Here is an 18,404-nt window from a genome sequence, read left to right on the forward strand (position 1 = left end):
AATCTCTATTTTTTGTTTTTCTGTTTTGTGTCGTCCTCGTTTAGGTGCACGCTTTGACACATCGCATGAATGTCGATAAAGATTTAACTGCAGGCTTTTCGAATTCAAGCCGCCTGCTGAGCAATATGCGGCATGGTCCCTTCTGGAATCAAGAACCTTTTGGCAGGTGAGTTCGCTGCGAGTTGTATTTTAAGGTTATGTTGATATGTTTGTGATGATGACTAATTTATCTTGCATAAATAAATCGAAAATTATATTAAACCTTTTCATACTTATTTCTGTTTTCATGCTGCGTGTGCTTTTGGCTAAAAAATAAACTGCAACCAAAACAAATGTTTTTTGCTCACATAACAATAATAATAATAACAATATTAAATTTCATCGAATCGAATAAAATAAAAATGAAATACATACATATATATTTGGTTAAAAATGTCGAACCAAACTAATGCTTTTGCAATTTTTGTTGAATTTCACAACAATAACAAAAAATCATTACCACACACATTGTTCAATTTTATGTTAAGATCTCAAGTGAGTTATACATACAGTGAAACGGTCGAAAAGAAACAAGTGTAAGTATGCCACAAGCAGGAATATAATTTAGATTAGTATCAAACTCTTTTCAACTTATAGACTGCACTACTTCGTTAGCTCCTTGTCATTTTGTTCTCTCTTTCTATCTATCCTTAAAATCTGATCTGCTTTTTAGTAAATTTTGGTTTCGCAAGCGATGCTTACGACTTATTTTTGATTTTTATACTCTTGAAACCAGTTGTTACAGAGTAAGAAAGTTGTGTTCACCTAACGGTTGTACGTATCACCTAAAACTAATCGAGATAGATATAGGGTTAAATATATATATAAATGATCAGGGTGATGAGAAAAGTTGAAATCAGTTTGACTGTCTGTCTGTCCATCCTCCGTCCGTCCGTTCGTGCAAGCTGTAACTTAAATAAAAATTGAGATATCTCGACGAAACTTGGTATGCGGGTTCCTTAGTACAAAAACAGTTCGAGTTCGTAGATGGGCGTAATCGGACCACTGCCACCCCTACAAATCGCCATTAATTAGTATTAAAAAATTATTTTCATAAGAAATCGAAAAAGTAAATTTATCATTAGTTCATAAATCGTTCAGAGCTCTTGACACGTGACAGTTGTAGCTCATGGAGAGTTTTCGGTATTGTAGAAAGAAAAAATTTCAAAACAGAAAAAAATTTGAAAACGTTTCAAATCACGTCGTTCCGAAAAGAAAATGTCGAAATCATATTTTCCAAACTTATTGCTCTAAAAAGTTCGCATATGAACCTTATTTCATACCAATAACTTGAAAACGAATTTCAATATTTAACTCTGTGATCTTGTAAAGCTAAATTTCTAATTCACGAATTATCTACTGCGGAAGATCCACATTATTTCCCTATTTTTTCGACATTTTAATTTTCAAAACGTGATATTCGACTTTTTATTTCTGAAAACCTTCTTTCTACTATTTTTGACCCTTTCTTTCTCAAAGCCTTCCCTTCTACCGTTTTTTCCATATTTGTTTTTAGACATGTTTCGACATCCGTTTATGACTATTTTCTAAAAATATTTTTATCGAAAAGTTTCTTTAGAAAAATGTCCTATTATATTTTTAATGCTTGCATTCTAAGTTCCACAATTTTTCACTATCTTATTTAATTCTCAAGATTCGTATTAACCGTTTTTTTTTTTACTAGTTTTTCGACATTTTATTTCTCACAAACTTTCTTTCGACCGTTTTTGAAGTATTTGTTCACAACCTTTTATTATACCTTTTTTCTACCTGCTATATGTATTTTCAATACTTTATTTCTCAAAACCTGCATTTCAATCATTTTTTAATATCCTTTTCTATATTTCATTTCTCAAAAACGTTATTTTGACCTTTTTGAACTACTTATATATTTTGACATTTTATTTCTCGAAACCTTTTTTCTTCATCGTTTTCTTTGAATTTTTTCGACGTTTTATTTCTCAAAACTTTTCTTTCTCAACACTGTTTTTTTAACTTTCCTTTAGTCCATTTTTCTACTTTATTTTTAACGTTTTAACCTCACTCTTACCTCCTAAAACCTTAAGCTCAACCATTTTTCTACTATTTTTCACCATTTTATTTCTATTTTTTTTCGAATGTTTTTTTCTCATAACTTTCCTTTCGCCATACTCGATCAAAGAAATAGTTTTCAAACAGTTAAATAAAATTCAAAGCATAAGTAAGCATTTTCTGCGAAGTGACCATCAAATCAATTCTTATCTACTCATTTTTCAACTATGTGACTTTCGTTCTTGTAATAGTTAGCATCTCGTCCATTGTTTCTACGCATGCATTGTCTTCCACAGTATAAACTCACTCTTGTATTATGCTTCTATAATATTTATTTGAAGCTTATAATCTATGAAATATTTTGTTTTTTATTATTTTCTCAATTGCTATAGATCGATTTCGATTAGGCAACGAGTTAGAAGGGGTCTTGCCAGTTTTAAACGTTTAGTTAGATTTTTATTCAAGTTCAAATCACATTGCTGCTTGTAAGTTGAAAAAAATATACATATGTATGTATATGCCTGAAATGTGTTTGTTTTCATACAGTGATCTAAGTAAATGTTCAGTAAGCGCCGGTCATGGACCCATCGAAAAGCATGACCCACTCTGCAAACTGACGGCAAAGTCAATACATTTTTTGGAGAGTAGTAGCAATAGCGGAAGTTCAATATTTATCACCCTTTAAATGCGAAAAGAGTATCTGTGGAAGATATATCGAACTTATTAGTGGTAGGGACATACTTAAAATGACTTTTCCGTAAAAAATTAGTATCACTAGTTTAATTTTGGTCGAAATTGTAGGTGAATATAAATCTTTAAACTTAAGCATTAGAAGTCAAAGAAATCTAAAAAAATTTAGCTTTTTCTATAATTTAAGGCGATTTCAAAGACATAAATCTAGATCTAAGAAGTATCTGAACAAATGAACAGATCGAACATGAAAAGATGAAACAACATGGGTATCAAACTTATTTACTTTGAAAAATTATAATTCAGACATGCATACATACATACATAGGGATGCCAACAAGGCTAAAAATTGCAAAATATTGTAATTTGTAAGACGAAATAAGGCGCTTACATTAGAATAAAGTAGGAAATAAAGTTGCCGCCTTAAAAAAAGGGTAAAACTAAAATTTATTCAAAATTGTTCGGCTTGTGCCCGCAGCGCTTTAGTCACCTTCTCTTACAAAAACCTTTTAAGGCGCCTCAATATTGTTTAGAGCTTTAATACAAATTTTGGAGATTTTTTATATCCTGGATTAGGGTATGTTATATTTACCACTATTGCTTGTAACATCCTAAATGAAACGTTGGAGACTCTATAAAATATAATAGTAATAGGTAATGTTCTTCTGTCCGTTCATGTGTATATACGAGAACTAGTCCCACTGTAAGATATCCATCTGAAAATTTGCATATGTTCTTTTCTTCCCGAGAAGCTGTTAATTTTTTTGTGAGCGCCGATATCGTACCACGATGACATATAGCCGACATGCAAACTGAATAATCAATCGTGAAGTTTTTGTATGGAACATTTTTTCATTAGGCGAGATATATTCACCAAATCTGCCATGGATTATTATCCAAGACAACGCTACAAGCTCTGAAGAAATTATTCTGATTGAATCACTATAGGATATAACAGGTGAAATAGTAAAACTAGTTTTTTTGTATTTTGTTTTTATTCAACCTAGTATGTACCCTTCAAGGGCGAGACACTGATGATTATAGCGACTCTACGATTTTTCTATACCACTTCTGTAGTACGATTTGTCCTTTGCTTCAAAATAGGCAAACTTTTTTATTTTTTTTTTTATATGTGAAGGGTATTTTTATAGCATCACTGCAATCAAAGCTAACGTTTCTTGGAAATTCAAAATTTTCGATTTTTTTCGAAATTTTAAAAATATTATTTTTTAGAAATTTTAAAATTTTCAATTTTTTTTAGAAATTCTAAATTTTCGATTTTTTCTAAATTTCAATTTTTTTTTTGAAATATTATTTTTTTATTACAAAAATCACTCATCAGAACCATTAAATTAAAACTATCTATTCTGACTAATTCTGCGTGTGAATTCAAATTTCATGTTGACTGTTTTGACTTTTTTTCTCGTTTGGAGTTTTTATCAGTCTATGTTAGTTTATAACAATTATTATTCAAATTGGATTTTCTATTCATATAAATCTCAAATACCATTTAATCTACTCACAACAATTATTCGTAAACCTTCAATGTGCTAACACAATGGCTTCGTCTAACATAATATTAAACTTATTTCAACTTTTCGCGTTCTCAACTTTTCAGCACTTTTTGTATTTTCATCTGAAGTAAATTAAAAAGTAAACTTCTGCTAATTTTTTGCTTTGTTTATCTCTCTTTCGCCTTGCAGCCGTCTCAACAGCGCCTCCGGCAATAATGTGGGCGCACCATGGCGTCATAGCATGTCACGTGATTTGGGCAACGATATGGACTCCATATTTTCACGCACTGGCGCTACACTGCCAAGAGGTGAATATCACAGATTAAAGAGTAAATTTTTAGATCAATAAACAAAGCAAATAAATAATTTACAAAAGTTAAAACTCAGTAACGAAGTATAAACAAAAACAAAAAAAAAAAAACAAGTCAGGCCAAGTATATAGTGTGTTGAAAGCAAAAAATAAATAAATTATGATAACAACAAACACAGTAAAAAACTAAGTGAGCAATTCTAAGCAATAAATAAAAAGTAACCTACTACTACTACTATATTAGCGAATAGTGCACTGCAAAGCAGACGAAAATGCAAATGCAACAAACGTTAGTGAGCCAAGCAATAAGATGTATGTAGTTGTGTTGTTAGTTCGATGTTGATTAGCTATTTGCTATATTTTGTGCTAGTTTGCCAAACGGTAGTGAAAAGAATGCAAAACTAAAACAAATACACATATACGCGCGTATTTTTTGTTGTAGTGTGCCAGCATAAATAATGTTCTAGTTAAAAGTGTTTAGTAAACGGTAAATAAAATGAAGTAATTAGTTTATAAAAATTGTCTAAACGTTGCTATGAAGCATTGCAAGTGGTCTAAAATAAAAAAAAAAACGTTATAAATATATGTAACTTGCGCAGTTATGTTTATTTGCCACTTTGGCCGACAACAACATCACATGACAGCCAACTTGCAATGCCTTCATTTATGAATTATTGTTTTTTTGAATATAAATTAATTAATTTGTGACCGTTAACAATGAATTTAAGCAATAGAAACGTATATGCACTGAAGTGCAAAAACACTCCTAATTTTTTTAAATTATTTTAATTTATTTTTTTATAGTTTTTTTTTTTTAATAAATTTTTTTTTATATATGGTTTTAAAAACACCGAATTTTTTTAAATCTAATTTTTTAATATTTTTTTGTAATTTATATACACATATATATTTCATTAATTTTATCATTTTTTTTGTTAGTGTGTCGCTCACGCACAATATTTCTTTTATCGAATTGTCGCTTAAATGAAAAAGAATTGCCATTACAAAAACAAAAAAATAGTTTAGCGTTCTGAAACTACCAAAAGCCAACTTGTTGCATATTCGATTTTTTTTTTTAATAATAATAGAAAATATATATCTTTGTTTCAATAATATTTCTTCAATTAGCACAGCAGCTGTTACTTTTGTAACTACAGTTATCCAAGTAGTAATTGTAAATGTGTAACACGCCCACAAATGGTTATTAATTCAAATTTCTCTATAAAAATATGTTGATTTTTCTATAATAATTGAATTGAAGATTGTTTCTTATTTGCTTCTGACTTTTATGTTTTTTATTATTTGACATTTCTACATATAAAACAAAACACCGTTTTCGTTACTTTACTCTACTACTATTTTTTACTATTTTTTTCTTCTACCGCCTGTTTCTTAATACTGTTTAAACAATTTCGTAGTTAACTGTTAAGGAAGTAAAACGTATTCAAAGTTTTGTACAGCAAGTGAGTGAACATTTTAGTGAGCGGAATTGTGGCCTTGAAAGTGCCACAGTGCGAGAGTTTGAGTATCGAAGGTTTGGTTGCTGAGGTGTGGTGTGTTACGCTGAAAGGTGGCGTTGGAGTGATATTATTTTTTATTTATTAAATAATAAAATTAATTGAAGTTAATAATTTATTTAAATTATTTCATGCTTGGAAAATTTGTGTGCCTTTGAAACTACTTTTAGTTACAATATTTCGATATATTATTTCAAGGCGATACCAAAGCTTTAAAATTCAAAAACCTTAAACTAAAATGTACAGAAATTTCTGGAAAAAACAAATTTTTTCTTCTAATTAACGTTGCCATTTACGTGTATGCTGTCTAATTCAAATTTCATTTGAAATTGTTTTCGAAAATGTCGAAATTTAAAATTTTCGGATTTTTGAAATCAAAAATTTTCGAAATTTAAAATTTTCTGACTTTCGAAATTGTACATTTTTCGAAATTTAAAATTTTCGTAAATTTGAAATCTAAAATTTTCGAAATTGTAAATTTTTTGAAATTTTAAATTTTTGATTTCTTTGAAAATAATCGGTTTTTTATTATAAAAATCACTCATCTGAACCGTTAAATTAAAACTACCTACTCGGGCTAATTTTAGGAATGGGTTCAAATTTCATGTAAAATCATTTTGGAGACATCCTTTTCAAAAATATCAAAAGTTCAAATTTTCGATTTAATTGAAATATAAATTTTCAAGTTTTCAAATTTTCGAATTTGTAAATAATTTAAAATTTTCCATTTTTTCAATTTTTTTTGTTTTTTTATTATAAATATCACTTATTAGAACCTTTAAATTAAAAATGTTTGGTCCGACTAATTCTGCATAAGAATTCATATATAAATTGTTTCAAGACATATTTTTCGAAAATTCAAAATTTAAAAATTTCGACTATTTTCAAAATCAAAAATTCAATTTTTTCGAAATTCCAAGTTTTCGATATTTTTTTTGAAAATACTGTGTACATAGTTATTAAATTCACTAATCAGAACTTAGAACTAAAAGTACCTACTCTGTCAAATTCTGCGTGTGAATTCAATTTTAATTTTAAATGGTTTCCAAGACATATTTTTCGAAAAACTCAAAATTTCGATTATTTTGAAAATTAAAATTTTTCGAAACTTTAAACTTTTTCAAAATATTAATCTTTTCGAAATTGTTTTTCGAAGTTTCAAATTATCGATTTTTTCGAACATAATCTGTTTCTTATTTTAAAAATGACTCATCAAAACCATTTAATCAAAACCACGTACTCTGACTAATTGTGCGTGTGAGTTCAAATTTCATTTCAAATTGTTTCCAATCTTAAATTTTTATATCGTAAAAATTTCAAATTCGAAAATGTCCACAAAATATACCAAGTAAGTATGTCAAACATATTCCAAGTTATAGTCACTCGAACACCATAGTTCTATGCAGCACCCACACTGCTCAAAAAATCAAGCCAAACCGGATCTACGATACCATTTACGATAATGTCTAATCTCACTTCCGTGAAATTCCTAAACCCACTTTAATAAAAAGGAAACACAAAGTGCTTACGGCACATGTCTAGGGTATCATAAAAACAACAACTAACTAACCTTAAATATATACAAAGCAAATGTATATTTGATACGATATTAAAAAAAAGCAAATATTAAAAATAAAATAAAATATTTACAAATATTATAAACATATTAAAAATGCAGTTTAGTAGAAAATTACCGAATACATTTGTAGAATATACATACTTATATATGCATAATGCTGATGACAACCAAAAATGAGAACTTGATTGAAATAAACGATTTGATGCACAATATTACAAAAATAAAAAATGAAAAAAGCTGTTTTTTGTTATTATTTGGTATCACTGTTTCTTTAGATTTCGAGCAGTTAAACAACAAAAACAAAAACACACATTGTGCCAGTGCAACAGCGCGCCGCCGTTGAATGCGTGCAACCAAAAGAATTGTGTAAATAAATTTAAAAAAAAACAACAACAAAAGCAGTTGATTTTACAAATATTATATATACATATATCTAAAATTTTCTGCCTATTTATGGAACAACTTGTAAATTTGCAATGGCCCCGCTACCTTAAATTTGTTTTTTTTTTCTTTAATATTTTTAACTATTAATTGCATTAACCACAAAATTTACGTTTTACAAACACTAACGCTGCAGTTCGTTTATAATATCCCTCGTAAAAATTTATTTGTTTACCAATTTTAATCTATTAAATAGTTTTTTTTTCGTTACTGTTGTTTATACACCTGATTGCGCTTTGAAGTTGTTGTAGCAAGACAAAAAGTGCGCGGTTTGAAATTTAAAAATTTTGTCTTCAGGCATTACTTGACAGTGAAGTTACTAAAAAATCGTATTCAAAATAAAATATAACCTATTTATTTTAATATAAAGGAGTTAAATCATTATTATCAATCTATAAATTTTAAATTAATTTTTGGTTCACATAATTAAATTTAAATTAAAGTTAAAATCCTTTTTTTAATTAAAAAATCTTTTGTATAAATAACTTGAAAAAATTTATTCTTTAACAAAAAACAAAATCTATTATTCTTATATTCAATTCGGTCTACATAATTTAAAATAGATTAAAATCATTATTTAATTAAAAAAAAGTCTGATAATGCCAAAACATTTTTATTTTACCAAATTTAACAAAAAAAATCAAAATAAAAAAATTCTGAAATAATGATTTATAATGATTTTAAAAATTATTTAAAATATGATTAATTTGCTTTAATTTTTTTCGGAAAACATACTATTTTCTTTTAATTAACGACATCACTTACATGTGTACTGAAATTTGTTATTTCAAATATTGTTTTTGCGAAAGATTTTTTATTCAAAATTTAAAATTTTTGAAATTTTTTGAAAATAATGGTAAAAATTATTATTTCAAAGACTAATTTTTGTAAAGTTTTTTTTAATGAAAATTTCGAAATACTTTGTTTTAAAAGTTATGCTGACTTTTGTAATTTCAAAAACTATTTTTTCGAAAGAATGTTTTTGCAAAATTTAAATTTTTTTGATTTTTTTTAAATAACGGTAAATTTTCATTTTTCAAAATCTAATTTAAAAAAATATTTTTTTGAAAATTCAATATATTTCATTTTGAAAACTGTTTATTCAAAATTTAAAATATTTTGATTTTTTTTAAATAATGCTAAATTTTTCTTTTTCAAAACTAATTTCAAAAGTTTTTTTTTGAAAATTCGAAATATTTCATTTTGAAAATTCTGCTCACATTTGTTAATTTAAAAAGTATTTTTTTGAAGACAACATTTCCGGGAAAAAATTAGAATAAATAAATTATATCTTATTTAAATTTTCAAAATTCCACACCAAAATGTTTCAAAAGTTGGCTTAATTAGAGAAATATCAAAGAAAAATAATAATAATCATCAATTTAAAGTAATTTAAAACTAATATTTGGACCAAATAATTTAATTAAAATTATACTATGTTACATAGTGAAAAACTAAAAAAAAATTGTTTCGATATCAAAAAAAATAAATGTTTTTGAATTTTGATATATTGAAAAACAAAAAAATTATGTTACCAATTTAGGAAAATAGTAATTTGATATTAGATCATTAAAAACCTTTTATTAAAAAAAATTAAATAACTTATTTTGATTTAAAATTTCGTATTATGTTTTGGTCAAGTTTAAATTGAATAAAAAAATATTTTTATTAAAAAATTGTTATTTTCAATAAGAAAAAAGAAATTGTTTTGGTATTAAATAAAATATTTAATGGCAGCAAATTAAAAAAACAAACATTCATATTTTCAAAAAAGATCTTCAAAAAAAAAAATTAATAATAATAAAAATTAATAAATTGTAATATTAATAAATTGTAAAAATTCTAAAATATTAAAAAATTAAAATCAAAATATTTCAAAAGTCAGCTTCAGCCGATAAGCGTCAAAGAAATTTTAAAATCAATTTAGACCCAGTTTTGAGTAACTTTTAATAAAATTATTTTACAAATTTATTAATTTTTTTGCGTCATTGTTGTTACAATTATTTGAAAATTTACTCTAGTTACTTATTGTGTGTTGAAACTTAACTTAAAAGGCAAGAAACGTTTTCCAAACTAAACTGCGACTCTTTAAGTAATACGAAAAAATAATTTAAAATTTGAAAATGTTTAAAAGCGGAAAATTTGCTGCTTTGTGTAACTTTATTCATACTAAAAAGTTTTTTGTAAAATTTTCCAAAACAATATTTTTAAATTCCGAAATGCTAACCCAAAATACCGACTTAGCCACTAAATATAAAAATAATAAGCTAACGTTCTGTAAAAACTTATAAACAAATTAAAAATTGTTTCTATAAATTTTATGTTTGTTCGAAAGTGCGCAATTTGCTAAAAATTATTTTTGAAATTTCAAAACGCAAAACTAATTTTTTATACTTTATATATATTTTGCTATAAATACTTATGCAATGTGCTGTAAAAAGTTAGCCACCAACAATTTATAATTGATACTAACAAAATTATTATTTTTTTTTTAATTTTAACTTTTCATTGAAACATTTTTTGTAAACTTGCTGTTTTTAATACTAAATTACATGGAATTTATAGAAACATTTATCATCTCATGCATTAAAAGCACAAACAACAACAACAACAACACACGCTAATACAAATTTTAAACGAAATAGACATATAACAAAACAAATTTCTGAGTTCTGGGCTTTTTTGAAAATTCAATTATATTTATATATATATGTACCTTTATACATATTTTAATGCAGTTTGTTGCTACGCGTACATATACCAAAAACTATTTGCGAAGCATATACATAATTATTGTTTTTTTTGTAAGCAAATTATTTTGAACTCAAAATTTTTGAATAATCCGAAAACAGCATAAATCTTTTATCTTCAACTTGTTTCTGTGTCATTGCTTGCCGCATGAAGACTGTCAATGTGGCATATTAAGTATTTTTGCATAATTTACAAATTGTTAAGCTGAAAATAAATGAGACGAATTGACAATTACAAATTGTATTTGAGCGTATCGAAGCTGGTATATAATGATTTATATAAAATCACTATTTAAAAAGTTAGAAAAAATGTCCAAAACTTTGAATACGACTATTTTGTATGATGTTATTATAATATTAATAATATGATTAATTATGTTCAATACTAATTGTTCAACTTTGTGCATACATAGCTCATACATTTGCTTGAAATTGTGCGTTTTTTTCAATTTCAATACATTTTACTAGTTTCTTAAGTTTTTTTTTGTACTACGCGATTGTGTGACAAACGTATATTTTATTTTACTAAGCAAGCTAAATCAATTTATTGCTAATACTAATGCGTGCTATTTACCGTTAGTGAAGTTTTTTCCCCCAAAATAAAATTAAAATGTAAAACAACAAAACTAATATAAAAGATACATGAGTTTTCAATAATTTGAATTTTTAATAATTTTAATTTTTAATACTTTTAATTTTTCATAATTACCGAAAAAAAACATTTTTTTTTGCTAAATAATAATAATAAATAATTTTATTAACGCCCGCTTTCCCTTTTTCTACTAATTATTTGATTTGTCATTCTCCTTTTGTTTTTATATTTACATTTGTGTTTTTGTTTTTTATTATTGTTTGCAGTGGGTTTGCGTATACCTAAAGCGCATGCGCTACTTAATAGTAAACGCAGCTTTCCTAATACAACAACAACTACCACAACTACTACCATAATGCCAAAAACTAAAACCAATATCTGTACTACCACCACAATCAGTACTACCACAATACCACAAAAACCAAACCATCAACAAAAACAACAAACGAAAATTATAACGCAAACAAAAACCAGTAGCGATCCCGGCATTGGCATCGGCAATCTCAGCGGCATCAACAATATTCGTAACATTAAACCATTAATTGAAAAGACGCAATCAGCCAACACCGCCACCATAACGGCAACGGCGTCCAAGCCATCCAACACGAAAGTGTAGCCAACAACATTAACATGCAATAATGAAAACAGAAAAGACAGCAACTACCTAAATTAAACCACACAACAACACTAACAGCATAGCATTAAACAATTTGGCTTTAAATAATTTTAATAAAAGTGTTTTTTTTTATAACTATTACCTTTAATATAATATAGATACATCATATACTCATAAATTTTGTAGTATTGAGTGTGTAGAGTGAATTAAAATTTTTGGTTTTAACATTCATTTTTCTTTTTAATAAACAAACTTTTGATAAATGTGGCGTTTTTAACTCGTAAGCTTAACAATTATTTAGATTTCATGAAACATACATGCATACATACATACTTACTTACATACAACCAAAAGTTTCCATATATAACTGTAATACTCGCAGCAATAAGGTTTAAGTGCCCAACTTTGAAAATTGTTTGATATAAAACTTTTTTAATTTCTTTTTATGCTTTTTATGCTCTTTCAATAAATAATATTCCGGCATAGCTCAAAGAGTCACTTAAACCTTTTATTTTTAATCCGCTGCCACCTAATATTTCCTATAAAATATTTTAGTTTTTTTGTCCACACACATGTACAGGTATTAAGCAATAACAGCTCCATTCATTTACATTCGGCAAGTTTTTAAGCAATTATTATAATTCTTCGACTCATCATACATAGCGAGAAAAAAGTACCCAGAAATTGTAAATAAAACGCAAATATTTAATTATTCCTCAATTACTTACTTTGTCGCCTTCAAAATAACCCCCACCAGATGTAATACACTTTTCGCAAGCACTTTTTGGAATGGCTTTCAGCTCCTTCAGCGAATTTTGTTTTATATCTTCCATCGATTGAAAACGAGTTCCACGGAGCGGCAATTTCAGTTTAGGAAACAAGAAAAACTCATACGTAGCCGCTTCTGGTGAATACGGTAGTTGATCGATGGTATTCATTGTGTTTTTGGCTTTAAATTCGATCACAAACGGGGTTCGCTGCCATGGTGCATTATCATCGTGTCCATCCATAAATTGTCCTCCGTATTCGATGGATGTGCTCACGCAAACGCCTCAATGCGGCCAAACAGAACTCCTTATTGACCGTCTGTCTGAACAAACTCCTAATGCACCAAACCACGAATCTCGAAAAAAAGCAATGAGCAACACCCTGATTTTTGAACGACTTTGGCGTGTTTTATTTTGGTTTCAGCTCGTTTTTTCCCTCCATTACGATGATTGTTGACCTGTTTGCATGTCAAACTCATAAGCCAAGCATGTCCAAAGAGACCTGTTCAAGGTATACTTTTTGGAAAAAAATCAGCTTTGTCGAGACGAGTTGAGTGAGAACGTGTTTCATACCAAAAATATTCACTAGAATCATTCAAACGAACTCTAGGGAGATGTTTTAAATTTTTTCATCAGTTGAAGAGGCCGAAGGTCAGCCAGAACGAGTCATGTCTTCAACATCTCTCGACCATCTTTGAAGGCGTTGTACCACTCGTGGGCTTGTCTTTTTGATAAATATATTTTGAATCACCGTAAGCCATTTGCAACATTCGTAATGAATTCGTACACGAAATTTAGTTAGAAACACAAAATGTGGGAGAAATTCTTTGTTCGATTGTAAACATCACAGCGCAATACTGAAGTGTACCGACTGCTGTAAACAAACTGGCTGCCAGATCGCACTCAAATTTGCTGTAGTAATTAAGGCACACTTGCAAAATACATACATTGTTTGAAATATCATTTATACTGGGAATTTAATTACAATTTCCGGTTACTTTTTTGTCACAATGTACGTAGGTCGTCTTTTATATGTCAGAATTCGAGAACAAAAGGAAGTTTGAATCATCGAAATTCGCTTAATTGTTTTTCAAAATATTTGCAATTAAAATCGATACACTTTCGCAATCGTTTGAACTAAAGTTCGAAGAACTTTTGCCCATATGACAGAGATGTCTCCAAAACAAGCGTTCTAAACGTAGTAACCGCCTCTTTCGGTAATGAGAAACGTTGACCTCTTAGTATATATTTTACTAACAGGAATAAAAATAAGTCACTCGTTGGCCAGTCACGGTGGATATGATGGTTTGAATGCACAAAAATGAAATTATTGCAGTCGATGCTTGAGAACTCGTCTCGTCTTTAAATATCCACACATTTGACTGCTCTTTACTTTCGGGCTCATACGCTTAAAACCATGTTTCACCATCTGTCGCGATAGAAATGTTTCAAAGCACCGCTATAGTATTTTTTAACCCTTCTCCCGACCCATGCACACTTGCGTTTTTTGAGTGATCAACAAATTGTGTAGGATCCCACGTGAAAAAAAAATTTTACAGTCAAATATTCAAGCGACATTGAATATACATATGCTAGGCTCATAGCTGTCTCGATATCACCATAGGTCACAAGACGATCTTGCAATATTAGTTTACGCACAGCAACCTTGGTCATCGGAACAACAACTGATTTTGAAAGACCTTTGAACGAAGATGAAAACCGTCTTGGAGTGATCTATCACTTCGATTTAATTCATCGATAAATCCTGGTTCTTGATGGAGCTTCATTACCAATAATTGAATTAAGTTCGTCGATGATCTGTTACTGACTTAATCCACGCTAAAAGTTGTAAAAAATAAAGTCTCAGAGATTTAATTTCATCTTTTGTTTTTTGGTTTCTGAATATGTACTTGTATAACATCAAAAATGTCCAAATTTACGATAAAATTGTTTGTTTCCAGATTGCAATACTAGTGTTGCCAAATCCCGAAATATAAAAGGCAACCTACGTAGTAACTTGGATAGTGACGAACCGAACTAACAGCTAGCTTAATCAAATTCGTTTTGTACTTTGGAAAATAGATTTTTAGACACCGCTAAGAAAATCTCTGCAAGTATGAGCTCTCAAATGTTACGCGAAGGTACTCTGCCTTACAGTTTTGCATTTTTTTATAATTATAAGATAGAACAAATCAAATCTCACTTTCGACCGATTGAAAAATATATCATTTCATAGATTTTGTAGGAAATTAAAAGTTCTACCAAGGGTCATTTACGATTTTTTCGTAAACATTACCTTGTAAAGGTATTAATGACTAATTTGATAGTTATTATTTTAAGGCAAGTTCTTTCTGCTAATGAATTGTATAGCATATTGGAGAACAAATAGTTTTGAATTGCAAAACTCAGAGTATACTCGTAGTAGGGAATTTAATGATCTAAAAAATGGTCTCATAAATTTGTTGATTAAGTTGAGCGTTTTCATCGAAGAAATTCATCGTCAAATATAAATGGTTATCAACAATAAAAAAAAGAAAACTAAAAGAAAAAATCCAGTGGATTCAAATCAAGACTTCCTGAGAGCCAATCATTTGCCACTATAAATCCAAGAATATTCCGTTTAAGCCACTTTCAGTCTTGTGTGCTGGAACAGAGTCTTGCTGAAAGGTCCGATGATGTCCTGTATTGTAGAGACCCAATGGCCTCCGTCGAAAGGAGTATTGCTTAACAGCTTTACCACGCTTTCTGAATCATTCAGTTGGTACAGTTTAATCCCAGCTTTAACCCCTTTTCCATAGAAGTAAAGAGGTGTAAATAAAGAGGTTACAACCTGTTTAAATTTATAACTACACAACACCCACTTATTTCCTGATATTTTTTATACGTAAATGTAGAAGTATCATTTCTATAAATTAAGTAAACATTTTATAATTTTATACAAATGATTTTATGATTTATGTACATAAATTTACTTATTATTTCCTACTTTTATTTTACCTTCAACTAACCATATGACTGTGGCTACAAGGAAAACAAGGAAACTAATTTTTTATTAATTAAAAAAAAAAAACAAAAAAAAACAAAAAAAGTATTGAAATGTTTTACAATTTAATATTTAAGTTTTGGGCTATATAAGCCAGTTTTTATACAATCGAAATACTGGTAGATCATTATTGAGAGAAACAGATAGCAGGTATTTTTCAGACGTGTGGTTTTCAATGAGACAATATCTTTTTCGAAGTTTTGTCTTTTTGACAGCTGTCAAAGCGGAACCGAGCAACATTGGATGGGTTTCGCACCACACTTACTCGAGTGGATAACGTGTAACGTGCAGAGCTGCCGAAGACGCTATTTCTGGAGCATAGTGTCATAGAAGTTCCGAATGTGTTCATCCACAAGAAATTTCGTTTGGCGATAAAGTTAACTTTTCACGTTTCTGTTTCCTGCTTCAATTTTAACAAGAATCTTACATATTTACACATATTTGTTTTTCCTTGTGGCCTCAGTTAAATCAGTGATCGATTTTTTCCCTTATTTTACTTTAATTAATTTATTATTTTCTACCTTTTTTGCAGTGAATATTTGAACTAAAATTTTAAAACCCGCAAAGCGTTAATAATTTACCAATCAATACTATGCAGTTAAAGATAACCTAAAAAAATATTTGCCGAAAAAAGTAATATTTTTTGCGCTTCTTTCACAAACACAAACATATTTGCGATGTATGCATACATTTTCTATTGTTTGTATGTATGTATGTAATTGAATTAGTATTGGTATAAAAGTGTAAGCCCGAAAAAAAGACGCAGGCACTCATTAATCAGCATGTTGTTAAGCAAATGACAGCACAATCAAGCATAAATGTATACACATGCATCATGCAATAAATTCGCAATAAATCAAGAATACCTTAAAATGCTTACACCTACACATAGACGCTTGTAATTCCACACAAGCAACGTTAAAGCGGCTACCAGCGAGTTATTGAAGAGGCGATGCTCTTACATATATTTTCTCTATCCTTTTGCTAATGTTATATAATTACGCCTTAAACAATTTAATTGAGTATGAAAACAAATAAATAACTGTAACTGTATATTAAAAAAAATAACAGAAACAATCAAACAAAAGACATAACAAACACAATCCATAATACTTTATATACCATATACCTAATATGCTTTATTTTTATATATATTTTTATATTATCTAGTACGTGTGATTTAAACAAGCAAAAACAATAAAATTGTGAAACTAATATTAAAAGAAAAAAAACAATTTGTTAATTATAAATATTCAACTTTTCGTTTTATTTTAATTTTATTTAAACATTTCATTTCAATGAATTTTAGTTTTTTATTTTCAATATTATTATTTTTTTATTTAAATATTTTTTAATTTATTTTAATAGTATTTTTTTATTTATTTAAATATTTTTTACATTTAAATTTTTATAATTTGAATTTTTTAAAATTATTTTTACTTTGATTAAAACAAAAAATTTATATTTTTTAATTATTAGAACTTTTTTTAATCTTACTATTCCTTCCATTAATTTAATTTTTGTGTAATTAATTTTTTTCTAAATTTTTTTTATTTTTATTTTAATTTTACATTATTATTTTTAATTTTTATAATAATTATTTTTTTTATTTTAATTTTCATTTCTTTTAATTAAATTCTTATTTTTTAATTACAATATTGTTTTATATTATTTTTAAAAATTTCATATCTTTTAAAATTATTATCATTTTTCTTTTAATTTTATTATTAAGTAGTATTAAAAGAAAAAAAAAAAACAATTTGCTAATTATAATTTTTTTTATTGACAAATTATTTAAATAAATTAAATTTAAATTTTGTTTCATTAAATTTTTTTATTTTAATTTTCTCGCTTTAATTATTTTATTATATATCTTTTTTTTAATTTTATTATTCATTTCAAAGTAGTATTAAAAGAAAAAGAAAAAAGAATTTGTTAATTATAAATTTAATTTTTAAATTTTTTAATTATTAAAACAAAAAAAAAACAATTTATTAATTAATAATATTTTTCTTTTAGTTTTACTATTATTATTTTGTTAATTACTCATTTTAAAGTATTATTAAAAGAAAAATTTTAAAGTTTAATTTTTTAAATTTTGTTTCCCATATTTTTATTTAAATTAAAATTCTTTTAATTATTTTTTTATTATATTTTTTCTTTTCAATTTTATTATTAATTTTAAAGTAATATTATAGAATAAAAACAATATAATTAAATATTTATCTTTTCGTTTTGTTTTAATTGGTTTTTTCTTGTATTTTTATTAATATTTTTTAAAGCTTTTTTTCAATTCGATTTTTTATTATTTTATTTTAAATTATTATTATTATTTTATAAAAGAAAAACGATTTATTAATTACTATTATTTTTCTTTCAGTTTTATTATTAGTTTTTTTTTTAATACTCATTTTAAAGTAATATTAAATAATTAATAATTAATTATTATTTAATTATAAATTTTTATTTTTTCGTTTTATTTTAATTAATTTTTTTTATTATCATTTGCAATTTA

General features: G+C 27.0%; 1 protein-coding gene across 16 annotated transcripts in view; it reads left to right on the forward strand.

Annotated features, from left to right (window-relative positions):
* Nucleotides 1-18,404, forward strand: part of LOC105224603 (STE20-like serine/threonine-protein kinase) — a 132,806-nt gene that overhangs the window by 102,990 nt on the left and 11,412 nt on the right. For 12 of the 16 annotated variants that reach the window (XM_049447320.1, XM_049447325.1, XM_049447316.1 and 9 more), the window contains 3 exons: nucleotides 45-166; nucleotides 528-575; nucleotides 4,464-4,582. In XM_049447320.1, coding sequence (XP_049303277.1) covers nucleotides 45-166; nucleotides 528-575; nucleotides 4,464-4,582 — 289 coding nt within the window. Of the gene's footprint in view, nucleotides 1-44; nucleotides 167-527; nucleotides 576-4,463; nucleotides 4,821-18,404 lie in introns of those variants that run through there. The other 4 variants (XM_049447326.1, XM_049447327.1, XM_049447330.1 and 1 more) reach the window with 2 other exon arrangements.

This window comes from Bactrocera dorsalis, chromosome 2, assembly GCF_023373825.1.
Source record: "Bactrocera dorsalis isolate Fly_Bdor chromosome 2, ASM2337382v1, whole genome shotgun sequence".
NCBI lineage: Eukaryota > Metazoa > Arthropoda > Insecta > Diptera > Tephritidae > Bactrocera > Bactrocera dorsalis.